General features: G+C 37.8%; 1 protein-coding gene across 6 annotated transcripts in view; it reads left to right on the top strand.

Annotated features, from left to right (window-relative positions):
- Window positions 1-14828, top strand: part of TNPO1 (transportin 1) — an 80400-nt gene that overhangs the window by 36642 nt on the left and 28930 nt on the right. For all 6 annotated transcript variants that reach the window (XR_008574601.1, XM_054809060.1, XM_054809058.1 and 3 more), the window contains 5 exons: window positions 3121-3270; window positions 8169-8275; window positions 9251-9384; window positions 11763-11844; window positions 12579-12701. Coding sequence is in view for 5 of the 6 variants with exons in the window: in XM_054809060.1 (XP_054665035.1) it covers window positions 3121-3270; window positions 8169-8275; window positions 9251-9384; window positions 11763-11844; window positions 12579-12701 (596 nt within the window). In the remaining variant the exon portion in view is untranslated. The remainder of the gene's footprint in view (window positions 1-3120; window positions 3271-8168; window positions 8276-9250; window positions 9385-11762; window positions 11845-12578; window positions 12702-14828) is intronic.

Genomic DNA, 14828 nt, shown 5'->3' with positions numbered 1-14828 from the left:
CACGTTGCCCAAAGCCTCATCCAACCTGGCCTTCCAGGGAAGGGGCATCCACAACTGCTCTGGGCAACCTGTTCCAGTGCCTCACCATCCTCACAGTAAAGAATTTCTTTCTAACGTCTAATCTAAATTGACCCTCCTTCAGCTTGAACCCATTACCCCTTGTCCTGTCACTACACTCCCTGATAAACAGTCCCTCTCCATCTTTCCTCTAGGCCCCTTCAGGTACTGGTAAGCCACAATTAGATCTCCCTGGAGCCTTCTTTTCTCCAGGCTGAACAAGCCCAACTCTCTCAGCCTGTCCTCATAGGAGAGGTGCTCCAGCCCTCTGATCATCTTCATGGCCCTCCTCTGGACTCGCTCCAACAGCTCCATGTCCTTCTTGTACTGGGGCCCCCAGAGCTGGATGCAGTACTCCAGGTGGGGTCTCACAAGAGCAGAGTAGAGGGGCAGGATCACCTCCCTTGACCTGCTGGTCACGCTTCTTTTGATGCAGCTTAGGACACGGTTGGCTTTCTGGGCTGCAAGTGCACACTGCCGGCTCATGTTGAGCTTTTCATCAATCAACACCCCCAAGTCCTTCTCCTCAGGGCTGCTCTCAATCCATTATCTGCCCAGCCTGTAGTTGTGCTTGGGATTGCCCCAACCCACGGTGCAGGACCTTGCACTTGGCTTTGTTGAACTTCATGCAGTTTGCACAGGCCAACCTCTCAAGTCTGTCCAGGTTGCTCCGGATGGCATCCCTTCCCTCCAGCGTGTTGACCACACTGTGCAGCTTGATGTCATCAGCAGACTTGCTGAGGGTGCACTCAATCCCACTGTGAGGATTATGATGATTATGTTATATGGTTTTATTATAAAGTGAGGCAATGTGAGAGGGGAATCTTCCACTGATTAACTGATTTGGCACCAAAGATGATACCAAATGCCAGAGGTCTGCTTCACTTTCCTTCTTTTTCTTGTACTATATGTTCTTGTCAACTTTATACTTCCAGGTTGACTGAGATAGGAGAGAAGACTGTGATCTTTTTTTTAGCTGAAGCATATGGCTGACAGAACTTATCACAGAATCTATGAAGACTAAAGAGTGTCTTACTCGGCTCTTAGGCCATCTGCCTGTAATCTTGGTGTTACAGCAAGAATTCCATCCAGACCTACATTACTGTCTTCTGACAGTGTAGCTGTTAAGTTGTTGAACACTCTGGATTCCATAAATATCCTTGTGCTTTCATATCAGAAATTTTTTTCTCAAATTAATATTTTGACTATGGTGTCATTTGGTTGTTTGGTTTTTTCTGAACTCCTGAGTATCAGATTCTATGCTGCTGTTCTAGCTCAAGTGGTTTGTGTTTCCATAGCACTAAGTCTTTGATTTCTGCTTGTCATTTGTCAATATGGTGATAATTGGTTTTGCTTTTTGTTTTTAATCTTTCTTTTTCTCACTTCATGAATTCTTTTTCATTTGTCAGAGATATGACTTTCACTATGAATCCCTTGGAATCTTTGTTGCAGGTCTGTGAGATAAACACTTACTATGAAGAATAATCTTTCTGTTATCTTGGCTAAAGGAATGGATTTAAGATCTTTCATGCTGCTGCATACCATGGGATAGGTCATGAAGAAAAAGTGGTGCTGAAATTTACCTTAATGCAACCTTGATTTTTATCTAAACCAGCTGGCTAATCCACCTGTTTCTAACACAAGGAACTTAATGGGAGAACTGAAACAAGAACATTAAAAAAAATTAAAAAGTATGTGTTGGCAGTCTGGTTTTGGCACTCAAATAAAATCAGTTGATTAAGATGAATTTTAATTTCTGATCAGCCAAACAAACCCCCCTCTTCTGAGAAGTGCTCTTCCTGTCCTAACTAGCACCAATCACAATAGAAAGTGTCTTTAATGTCTGTCAGTCAGACACCATGGATGTACTGAGTGTCTTGGTGTTGTGATGCAGTAACTGTAGTTTTAAAATACTATATATTTGAAAGTTGTGTCTCTTTTTTTGCTTGTCCTTCTTTCTGGTGGGATGGTAGTAGTTTTGAAGGCCTGGAATAGATCCATGCATAAACTAATTCTTGGCACAAAGGAACTTTGAACATCCTTATTTCTTGCCCAAACCAGGGCTTCATATAAAAAAATTGAAATGAGTGGCCAAAATCCTAATTAGTATTAGCTTACTGTGCTGATTAGGGTTGCTGTAAACTGTAAATTTAAGTTTTCTTGTACTGTAAACTAATCCTTTCTATGTAGAACATCCAGATCTTGCTTTCAGCATATTTCAGAAGTAATACCAGGTTATTCATGCCCTTGGTTGAAGAACCAAACATGAGTCTGCTCCAATATAAATGAAAAATCTAGGCTGTTATTTTTCCATTCATCTTCTTGTCCAACTAATTTAGATAAATTGCAGGCAGATAGAGCTCAGTGAAGAGAACTATTGCCTAAACTTAAATTCTTACTCAGTGCAGGTCAATTCTGGTCACTTTTTTCTTATGGTTCACACTATATAACACCTACCTCTTAACATTGTTTAAAGAGGGCTGTTGTTTAAAGGTGCTTTTTTTCCTCTTCTCCCTCTATTAATTTAATAGATCAGTGCAATAGAGCAGCAGGTATCTGAAGGGATTACAATATTTTGTAGAAAAATTGAACACTGTATTTCTGTGGGAGTAGGCAGTGGAGGATTTACTGCATAGTCCCTACATCATTTCTGTGTTTCACTGTGGTGAAAGCAGGTTTGTTATCTATTTCTTATACTGTCAGTGTTGCCGCAAGCCATTCAGTATAATCAGAATGTCTGAATGTCTTTGGCTGACCAGTTTCTTTAATGAGTTTCCTACAGCATGTGACCTCACATCTAGTCCTTGCCTATATCTCTATACAAAACTTTCTCGTAAAATGTAGAATTTGTAATACTGATATTCTAATTTTGAATATATAGAAACAGTGAACTCTGAACCTGAAAAGCTTTGCTATGTAAATTGATGGGTGTAGTTGAAAGGACAGGTAAGAAAATGAAGATTAATATCGCTCTATAAGCTTTGCTGTTGTTGCATTGTTCTGGAAATCTGCCTTATTCCTATGAGCTAATTGAAGGTTGAATGTAATTATTTTCTGTTGTAGATGAACCGACACGTTCCTTGAGTGGTCTCATCTTGAAGAATAATGTAAAAGCACATTTTCACAACTTTCCCAATGGGGTAACTGACTTCATTAAAAGCGAATGCCTGAACAACATTGGTGATTCCTCCCCCTTAATTAGAGCTACTGTAGGTAAGTTTACTCTTATTACTGTCTTTTGCATATTGAAACTGTTACTGACATGGGTGTGAACTGTGCTAGTGACATAAAGAATGAGTAAATTCATAAAACGGCTTGCTTCTGATAATTGTCACAACTTCACTATGTTTTAATGCCGATACTTATCTTTAGTGTGAACATACGAAAGTCACACTTACTTTTACTTCCTATTCTCTTAGAAATGGTTTAGCAATTCAGTTCATATCTCTTGAAATGTATCTGAACATAAGTTTATTTGAATCTACTAAAATTGAGCTTGCTGCCAATGTCTATACCTAAAACTAGGAACAAGGTAAAGGTCTGATTTCAAAACTGTTTCAGTACTCCACTTGCATCAATGAAACACTTCTGTTAGCTGATTTCCTGCACCCCACCCCCCATATGCACACACACGCACATCCTTTCAGGGAATCATCATACCATGCATAGCATATTCACATAATGAGTTTCTGGTTTTAAATACCTTCTATCAGAAAACATTAGATAAACTGTAGTGTACAGAAATGGTTTCGGTTGGAAGGGACGTTAAAGATACTTAGTTCTAGCAAGAAGTTTTTTTGTTACATGGATTTCTGATCTTGTAGATACTTTGTTGTAGTACACCTCTTCCATAAAATATGCATATTTGCATTATATTTCCTTGTTTCTAGGTAAAGATGCTTTTCTGTCTGCTCTTTGAGAATATGATTTCCTCCAATTACTACAATTATTGTAGTAATTTTCCCTCTCCACTCAAAACGAGAAAAAAGTAAAATGAATGTATGTTTGACTACAGTAGACAAAATAGGGGGTGAGTGTTAGTTCAGAAAGAAATTCAGCTTATGTTAGCTGACTCCTCCTATATAATAATCTACCAGTTACGGCTGCTTTAGAATAATTTACTTTTTCTGTAGGATTCCTTCTCCAGATATCTGGGTTATGGACTACTGGCTAGAGAAAAACACTCAATCTCTTAGCTTTTTCCTGCTGTCTGGTCGCTTATGAAGCTGCTTTACTATGAATTTGTTGATGTCTCATTTTCTTAATGACAGTAGAAACAAGTCTTTGGCAAGTGCTTTTGTGATTTCAGGTTGTAGAAGAGTCATGCTGGTTGGTTGTTCATAGGAGTTGTCAGTGGAGTACAATGGAACTGACTAAAGGATATATTCCAGGTCCATTTAGATTGCTGTCTTAGGGTTGTTTGGTGGTGATGGTTTGGGGGTGGGGGGAAGAGGATTTGTTTGTTTTCAAGCAGTTATTCTTTGATTTCTCCTAGTATGAAATGTTTGTGGATTAGTAGCTCAGTTACTGTTCAGCTTTAAGTGATCCTTGCAGGGATTATTCAAGCATGTATGAACTCTGAAGATGAGTATCAACTGATGAACTGTATGCTTACATAGAGTTGCTATTTAGCGCATCTTTTGCACCCTCACATTTGGTATAATCAAATGCTGGATCCTTGTAGCATTCAGTCTTAATAGTGAGGTTGGTCTAGAACCCACCAGTCTCTTGGTAGAAGCTAGGTGTAAATATATTACTACCTACCTAGGATGCCTTCTTAGCATATGAGTTGGCATGTGCTAGTTAGAGTTACTCTTTGAGATGCATATGGGGTTTTGTAGTTCAAGTGCTATCAATTTAATGACCCAAATGCAAGTAAGATCTCTGGAATTCCGAGAGGAAGATGAGCAAGTACATCAAAGTAGCATCAGAGAAAATTTAATGCAGCATTCACTCTCCTTTGTGGTCTCTAGCATCTAGTGCTAACCAGACAAAAGCTTTTGGCCAAGGTGGAGGCAAGCTGATTAGTCACATCCTCAGAAGTCACCTCGCTGAGGAGAATGAGCATGGCAATAAAGTTGATTTTAGAACTGTGACTTGAGACCAAATGGTAACTACATGTTGTTGTATCCTTACTTAGCTTTCCCTTATTGTAATCCCCAAATGAGTAACGGTGTGGAACTTCTCTGTGCTGTGTGGTACAGGTTGTAAAACCCCATATGCTAACATTGAAATATGGATTCAAGTTCAAAAAAGATGGCTGCATGTGTTGAGGACCCACAACCTTACCTGGAAATAGATTAATCTATTTAGGAGGTGTCTCTGACTGTTCTTAAAACTTTCTGGGATTCTAGTCTGGGCAGTACCTTAGTGTAGCTGCTGCTTAAAAGCAAGCAGGAGAAATAGTTTGAGTGGCAGGACTGGAGAACTTCACTGCAGTAGGAAAGGGAAACCTAGTTTTTGCCCTGTGAGGGGGAATTTTGCTATGAAGTTCAGCTTTTTAGAATGAAGGAATACAGAAATCAACTTTAGGAGCTACAAAGGCAAAACACCACCCTAAAACCCCCAACCTTCCCCATGTCCTGTTATTGGCATGAAAGTACCGAAGCATAGCTGGTTTTTCTTTATGTTCAATTTTTTTTATTGTAGAATTAATGCTGTAAACTAGGGTTCCATGTAATTGAAACAGTGACATAAAAGATGCTATCATGACAATTAACGCTTATGTTTTTAACAATTTCTGACATCCCTCTGGAGTTTCTTCTCTTGTATATTTACTGCTCAATTAGCCCAGCTGCTATATTCATTAGATTTCACATTTGTCAAGTGAAATATCAACAGATTCTGTAATACTGTTTTGAAGTTAATTACAAATCAAAGACCATCTTTATAAAGACTTTCAGTTTGAGATTTCTAACGTTGCAGTTTAGTATGTTGGTCAGAAGGAAAGGCCTGTTTTAACTGTCAGCTCTAGCCCAAGCCTGTCAAAAAACTGCAAGCTACTAAACTGATTATTTTTTTACTTTGGTTATTCTTCTGATGTCCATGTTTCTGTGTCTGAAGTGTTGCAGAGAAAGCCACAAAAGCTAATCTCTAGTGTCTTCTGTTCCCTGCTGGTCAAATAAAGCAGCAGGTGGGTGGGAAAAATGTCACATTTGTAAGGAGATGAAGTTCATTAGAAGCCCATGAAGATTCCTTTTAACATGAACATAAATGCCTAAAACTTAACTTTATGTGGCTGTTTCCTCATTGTTCTTAAAACCTTTTGCAAAATTTCAAATGCTATACCTGTTGCCTCTCTAAATTCTTGATAGTCTGATATTGTTGGGGTTTTTTTTTCCCCCACCAAAGTGTCTCTTTATCATTTCAAAAACACTAGCACAGCATTAAATGGCTTCTCTGCAGACCTGTACAGAAAGTTTGTAATGATGTGTATGGTCTGAACTTCATACATCTCTGTTGAAAGGGTCAGTGGCCTCAGGTCATTTCTTGCCTATGCATCTGGAAGTATTTCCTCCTAGGTTATCCTGTTGGTATCTGCGATAAGCCTTTTGGAGGAACGCATAAAGTTATTTTCAAATAGCCTGTCCTTCAGCTGTGGTAGCTTGCACTTATTCCAAGTATAGTCAGACCATTTATCATCCTCTGAAACCACTTCTAGGACCTTGAAAAGATCTTCAACCAACTCTTTTCCAAAACTACCTACCCGTTTGAGACTTAGCATATAAATTATGTCACCTATTAATCCAGAGGAGTTCCAGGAATTTCATTCTTATCTTTGTTTCTGAACCCGTGTTAAGTCTACAAACCTCTGCCAGATCTAAGTTAGGGAGACAATTTTGCAATTGCAGTCCTTTGTCTAGGAAGCAAGAAAATCCATTTATTTTGTTCTTTCTGTGAAGTTCAGTTTAATTTAAAAAAAAAAAGGTGGATCATTAAGGTCCAGCAAGAGTAAAATAATTATTTTCTATTAATTCATCTGATATTCTTTGCATAATATTCAGGAGAAATGCAGTCTTTATAGATCTCCATAGGCTTTTGAAAATCTTTTCTATTCAGTTGCAGTTATGAAGAGAACTGGATACAAACTACTTCTGGAGCTGTAAAATTGTGTTTTACCTCTCCCTTCGTTTTTGCCCCTTGCCTTTGTGGGTTCTGCAGCTTTATTGCATCAAAGGAAACATGATGCAAAGTATCTTTTAGTTACTGTGTCTTGTCCAGAATGTCCTTTGCTCTGTAATGTTGTCCTGTGTTCTTGTGCATTTAACAAGAATTTTAACATTTTTGTTCCAAAACCAAATGATATATTGTGATTAGCTCAATGAAAAAGCTTAGGAAAGCTTTTTTCATCACTTGAGACATTACTAGTTGTCGTATTATCAAGTTGTTCTATGTTCATACTCATTAGAAGTAACTGTCAGTAGCATAATGGATTATGCTACCTGTTTCATTTTGTCTTGACACAAAATGGACTTATGAGAAGTCAGTCCTAATTTATAAACAGCCTTCCCTATTCTTGTCACCCATTTAGTTTTTCCTGGGATTTCTGTATGTGATGGAAACAAAATTAGTGACTCTATAGGCTGACCTATCTGTTTGCTGGATTTCAGTCAGCCAACCCCTACAGCTGGTTACTGGATGGCCCACCATAGTGTGCAAGCTCTTAGTAGGTATCTCTGTCTTAGAACATGTCCTTAACATTTGGACTGAACACATAACGTACCACTGGGTTGTAAGTTTATTGTATGACAGCTTCCCATGTTCATGCTTTTGTATTATAACAAAGAAGGGGTGACTATAGGTGGATATTCTATATTTACTGGAGGCCAAGATTTGTACAGTGTTCAGTATATTTAGAGCCAAAGCTGCCCTGCAGTGTTTGGGTGTGATTATTTCCTTCCATGAGCCCTTCATGGTAGTAGAAAGGAACAACCCACCTTTGCATTTCAGAGCCCTTCAAATACCATTCGTCTTTTTGTGCTTGGCAGTTCTTAACAAAACAAGAAATTTCTTAACTCCTTAGATCTTTGAGAGGAGAAAAATGGGAAAAATTGGTATGAAACGTGAACATATGTGTGATCTCATTTCCTTCATTCTTCTGATTCCTTCAGGCATTCTGATAACAACCATTGCCTCTAAAGGGGAATTACAGAATTGGCCTGAACTCCTACCAAAGCTTTGCAGCCTATTGGATTCTGAAGATTACAATACCTGTGAGGTAAGGAGCCTTATAGAAAATAGATGGTTATCATCTGAATTTGGTTATTTTTATGTCTCTTCATAGACACTATGTGTATGTATAGTATGCGTGTGTGTGCATGCACGCATTTTCTCCTCAAAGAACAGTGGCTCAAATTTTATACTTTTTCTTCTACCTGCATTCCATGTTCTTATTGTTCATTCAAACAAATTTGTTTTCTTTGCATAAAAGCAGAATATGACTGCAGATGGGTAGTCGTGGCATCTCAGCTGATAAGTATCCTGGAAAAGCAATCTGTCATTGCTATATCAGAGTGAAATGAATTGTTTTGTTCAGTATGTATGAAGGAAAAGAAACACCAACTTAACTGTTTTAAACTATGAGGAGAAAAAAAGCCTTGTCTGATTTAAAAAAAAATAAAAATCTATGATCACACAATTTTAGTTAATTGATACTATCTCCATGAAACATTTTTTATAAAATAATGCCCAGAGGTAGGATAATGGTCCAAGATGCCATGCTGTTATGTAGTGGTTTAGTGCTGCTTTCTCAAGAAAAAGAAAAAAACGCTTGAAAATGAAAAATTGACCATCGTATCCAGGGTTCTGTTTTGCCCCATAACACAGCATGAAAGAAAACATAATTATATATGTAATTAAATTGGATACTTCTGCACATGGACATTTATTTCTCAAATAAGAACTAGATTTTAAGCATTTTTAAAAATATGGTTGAATAGATGAGCATTGAATGCTAAAATTAAAATTACCACTTATCCACTGACTCATCCAGCTTGAGAGCTTGCAGATGTCAGTATAAAATGCTTAAATAAAAAGCCTTTAAGGATGTTTCCGTTTAACTCCATATTTAATTAGCTGCATTTACTGTGTTAACTAGCTACATTTACTGTGTTATGCTGAAATTACCTGTTCTGTACAAAACCTGAAATTTTACTTTCTTCAGAATGTTAAAGAAGATTTTTTTTTTAAACAGGGTGCATTTGGTGCTCTTCAGAAGATATGTGAAGATTCTGCTGAAATTTTAGATAGCGATGTGTTGGATCGACCACTCAATATCATGATACCTAAATTCTTGCAGTTCTTCAAGCACAGCAGTCCAAAAATCAGGTAGGTGTTAGTGTTGTAGTACAGTTACCTGTTAAAATTTCATTTGCATGAGCAGAAAGGTTACTGTTTTGCAGATCTGTTTAAAACATACTTAGTTTTTTTTAAATGATCCTGCAGAGATCCACAGAGATTCCATGCATCAGTAATTTCGATGTTCATCTGCTTAGTTAATACAACAATCTCACCTCTTTATACATCTTCCAAACATACAATCTGCCTATATTGAAAATTTAAGTTTTTGCATCTTATTATGAAAAATTTAGTGCTGTGGTTAGAACTTAATATTCTGATTAGAAAGAAAAATTTTGCATTCATTTTGTAATGACTTCAGCAATGGCAGAGTCAAAATTCTTTTACTGACAATAGTTTCTGAGTTCTTGCAGAAAATGTTTTCTGCTTTAACTGCACCAAACCTTAGAAAGCTCTTTGTCTTTCAGCTGAATGAAATTAAATGGGTTCATAGTACTGTAAAACTCTATTAATCTCTCCAAAGTAACAGAGGTATAGGATAGAAGAAAAATTCCAGAATTAAATTGTTATTGCTAATACTTATTACAAAGAACAGTAGCTTTACCCTGAAACAAGCCAATGGTGTGCCCCTGCCACAAAAAAGGCTAATGGTATCCTGGGCTGGACTGTTGCCAACTGGTTAAGGGAGGTGATCCTTCCCCTCATCTTCCAGGTGAGGCCATACCTGGGTGCCCAGTACTGGGCTGTCCAGTGCAAGAGAGACATGGACCTGCTGGAGAGAGTCAGCAAAGGGCTGTGAAGATGATGGAGTGGAGCATCTCTCCTGTGAGGAAATGCTGAGAGAGCTAGGACTGGGGGAGCTCATCAATGTATGAAAATATGTGAAGGGAGGGTGTAAAGAGGAAAGAGCCAGGCTCTTTCCAGTGGTGCCCAGTGACAGGACCAGAGGTGATGGGCACAGACAGAAACACAGGAGGTTCTCTCTGGATATCGGGATACACTTTTTTATTGTGACAGTGACCAAGCACTGACACAGGCTGTCCACTGAGGTGATGGAGTCTCCATCCTTGGAGATACTCAAACGCCATCTGGACATGGTCCTGAGCAACTAGGTGTGTAGGTGACCCTGCCTGAGCAGAGGGGTTGGACCAGATGACCTCCAGAGGTCCCTTCCAACCTCAACCATTGTGTGATTCTCTGTGATTCTGTGAAATGTGTTTTTTAACTCCTATTTGAAAATTAATACTCTACAACTTGGAGGTGGTAATTCTTTATTGCCAACTGTAATATATGGTGAAGACTAAGAGGAAGAGTATAATATATCATGATAGGACACAAATAAGATTTAGAAACTGACCTAAAATAGATGCATACTGAGAAGGATATATAACAAAGTATGAACTTGCCCTTGTGGAAGGCTGTGCTTAATACTTCTTTGGAGCTGGGAGACATAAAGAAAAACACACTTTTTTCCTTACCACATTATACAGTCTAACTTTTTTCCTATGCTGCGTTGGTTTTGTTGTTGAGACTGTTAAACCAGTTTCAAGTTTAAAGCAAGCCACCTGCTGACCCACAGCCTGGTTTCAATACATAGTGCTGAAGTATTCATACTGTCGGTACAATATTTTATATTTAAATCTGTTAAGAGACAACTTTTTAGCAATGTTTAATGAGACAGTCTTCCAAGAAATGTCCGAACAGAATAGAAGTTTGGAGTTACATTAGTAAGAATACTTGAATGGATCTTCAGAGGCTTTTACAACTTGTTTTGCCTTGTGCCTTTACATACAAAATTTGACACTTGTATCTCTGAGAATGAAAAAAATCTGTAAGTAATGGCTTTGCATGAAATGGAATAGAAGAACCAATGCCCCATTTTCTAGTATGTTTCTACCACAAGCGTTTTAGTATGTATCCTACTACAAGTGTGTGTTTTTCCTAAGGTACAACTATATTGTTGACGCATACTGGTCTCACTAAATACTAAAAATATTGCAAAGGCAGTTGAATATTTAACGAAGAAGAAAGGCATGCTAATATTTCACCATGTTGACTTGTATGGAATTGTTAATACCTGAGAAGATCATTATTCATAATATACTCAAAACGAACATCCTTACATACTGTTTGGAACAAAAATGCCAGATGTAGTCATCCTGTCCTGGTTTTTATTTGTCGAATGCTTTATTTTTAAATATTTATTAGATATATCAGAGTGTAAGGTGGTATTTAAATGTGGTTTAGTAATTTTGCTTGGTAATACTATAGATGTTCAGATTTGTTCCCTCTTGCCTCTAGATGTTTTGACAATGTAATTTGCTTCCTAATGTTTTTGATGCCTATATACAATGTAGAAAATGTTTTTAACTCATGAAAAATGTATATTTTAACTGTTCCATTTGTAGGTCTCATGCTGTTGCATGTGTCAATCAATTTATCATCAGCAGAACTCAAGCTCTTATGTTGCACATAGATTCTTTTATTGAGGTGGGTGTGCATTCTTGACTGGGGGGCTTAAGTCAAATTACATATCTGATTTGTCAAGAGTTTTGAATTATGCTTTACGACTACCTCTACCCCCAACTCCCCATTTCTGGTTGCTTATTCTTAGGTTCAGTCTCCATGGATTGAAGTTCATTCTGTATGCTCATGCTCAGAGTTGATTAGTCTAAGCACTCTCCAAGCCCAAAAAATAGTATTTTGAAAGATGCTTCCTCTTCATAAGTGGAGAAAACTTTTGTTCCATAAAGTTGTAAAAGTAATGGCAGCAGTCTGTCACCTATGATGGAAAGTGCAGTACAGGGATCATCATGTCACTGAGTCCGTCTGGGTGTCTTTGAATACTGCTACTGAACATAGATTAGAAGGGTAGTACTTTGGGTTATCTAGAGTATGGGATTTGCTGCTGTTACATAGTGATGTCGTTCTCTGGCTTCAGATCTTAATTTATGTTTAGTAGGAAAAAAAATCCAGGAAATACTGTTCTTGTGCCAGTGCTGATATTACCCAGTGTTTTAGTTATGTGTACAATACACATAGTGAGTCTGAAGAGTTCATTTGCTGAACCATATGTCTTTAAGAAATAAAATGGTATTCTGAGGTGCGGGGTGGGAGAATACAGAAATACATATTTGCATACTTTAGTTTGCCAGTAATGTCAATTTAAGTGCAAGTTGAACTAGATGAACTGAGGCTTTTCAACTGGTATTACTCTCCAACAGAATCTTTTTGCACTGGCTGGTGACGAGGAGCCTGAAGTACGCAAAAATGTTTGCCGTGCTCTGGTAATGTTGCTGGAAGTTCGAATGGATCGCCTGCTTCCTCATATGATTAGTATAGTTGAGGTGAGTCTCATTTCCCAGACTGTGTGCTGAAACCTCTTTGGGGTTGCAGAAATAATAACAAATAAAAAGCATTCATCAGAGCATCTTGCACTTGCCTACCCTTCATTTTCCTTCAAGACTGAGATTGCAAAACTTTTTTCTTAGCTAATTGCCAACTTGACATTGTGTTTGACAGACAATGCATATGGCAGTTGTTTAATTTTCATTGAGTTAATTGATCCTGAAATGGCTGGGATCAGCTATACTATGGAGCAGCCAGGCATTGCTTGACCCCAAGTGAGAAGATCATGTTAAAAATGTAGTGCTAGCGCCTATACTGCTACAGTTCACACATTGAAGCTGTCACTTTTTTTGGACGTGTTGACCATAACAAGGATAACGCATGTTATTTTATATAGCTGAGATGCTATTTGAGCTATTAATGACATTGCCTCCCATTGCATTCAGTTGTAGAGGTTAATGTCATTTAATAGTTCCTTTACCATTCTCAATTAGTGCAGACTTGTCTACCAGAAGGACCAATCAGCTCTGTTTTTTTGTCTACTCAACTGTTTGAGCTGTAATTTCCATGTTTCTGGGGATAACTGGCAGTTTCTAGGTAGCGTTTACATATGCTACTTGCCAGACCAGAAATATAGCTAAGATCAGAATGTTTCTCATGCAGATTTCATGTGGACAGGTGGGTCATAACGCAGTGTCAAATTCCATAAGAACTAAGTCCAGACAACATGAAGACATGAAGAAGATGTTAAGATTTTTTTTTTTGCTCCTGGACACAGGCGTTAGAGATGCATAAACCTGAGGTGACCCTTCACAGCCTTGGCCTGCTGTCTAGTCTTCCTAATGTTGGCTGGGATTCCATTACACCAGTCTTGGCAAACGTGTTCTCGTATAACATAGGACAAGCAAAGATTGTTGGTATTTGGTGGGTTGTTTTTTTGTTTGATTGGTTGAATTTTTGGTGTTTTGAGAGAGAATAAAGGTTTGGAGATGATATTGTCAAGAAGTGATAACTTCTCTGGCTCTTCACTCTCCTAAGATCACTAAGGAACTTCTGGACTTTGTAGGCAGAAATGATGTCACCAACCAGAAAAAGATCCAAGATTGTATTCTCATTGTACCTGGTATTTTGCTCTTCAGAAAACTATTACTAGGCTTCTTTACAAAAGACAGTAATAGTGATTTCTGATCTGTAACAGAAAGTTTAGGCTTTTTTTTTTCCCAGTTTTGGGACTTCTGTGTATTGTTACTGATTTTCCCAGTTCTGTATACATCCTGGTATGGGCAAATGTAATATCCCAGAGCTGGCTGTTGTTCAGTATTCAAGTGAGTCAGGTTTTGCACCTTTGAGGCTTTGATGCAAGCTGAATGCTGCTGCTGATGGCTGCTATAAGTGAAGAAAGTGTTAAAAGAGAAAAACTTTTATCTAAATTATGTTCTTTATGCTTATGAAGAATCACTTTTAAAGTGATTAAAGTGCTAAAGTTATATTAATGATCCATTAGTGATTCTACGAAAGTCTTGGCAGACATCATGCTTTTGAAGCAGACAGGCTTAATATTAACTTTCTTGCCAAATACGTGGAGCATACAGGAATGGCTGAGTTTGGATTTCATTGGGCTTTTGGGGCATGTATTTCCAGGTGCACAGAAGCACGTGTTGGGTTTTTTTTTGTCTGAGAACTTGATAACAAGATACGTCAGGAGCAGACCAACGTAACGTTCAAATATTAGATTGCATTTTTATGCTCACAGAGCATTTTCATCCAAACACATGGCTCCTAAGATCTTTCTCAGTAGAAATTCTGATTTTTGCATCCTGTTGCTTTCTTCAGATAAAGACAGGTCTGTAAGTACTCAAAGGATGTGTTGTTCTTAATACTTTGCATATCCCACTATTTTTTTCTGATTTGATTTAACAAGACTAACACAACATTGTTTCAGTTACAGAATAGACAAAACTATACTGAATAATCTTCCTATGCTATTTTGTAATTTATTTTGACCAAGCAACTATTTGCATTGCCTAAAGTCAGTAGAACTTTATAGCGTGTAATTTAAAATACTTGTTACAATTTGGCATAATAATATTAAAAAAAAAGCCTTCAGATACCCTTCCCATATTTTA

The sequence above is a fragment of the Grus americana genome, chromosome Z (genome assembly GCF_028858705.1).
Source record: "Grus americana isolate bGruAme1 chromosome Z, bGruAme1.mat, whole genome shotgun sequence".
In the NCBI taxonomy this organism is placed as follows: domain Eukaryota; kingdom Metazoa; phylum Chordata; class Aves; order Gruiformes; family Gruidae; genus Grus; species Grus americana.
This window is presented reverse-complemented; position numbering and strand designations above follow the sequence as displayed.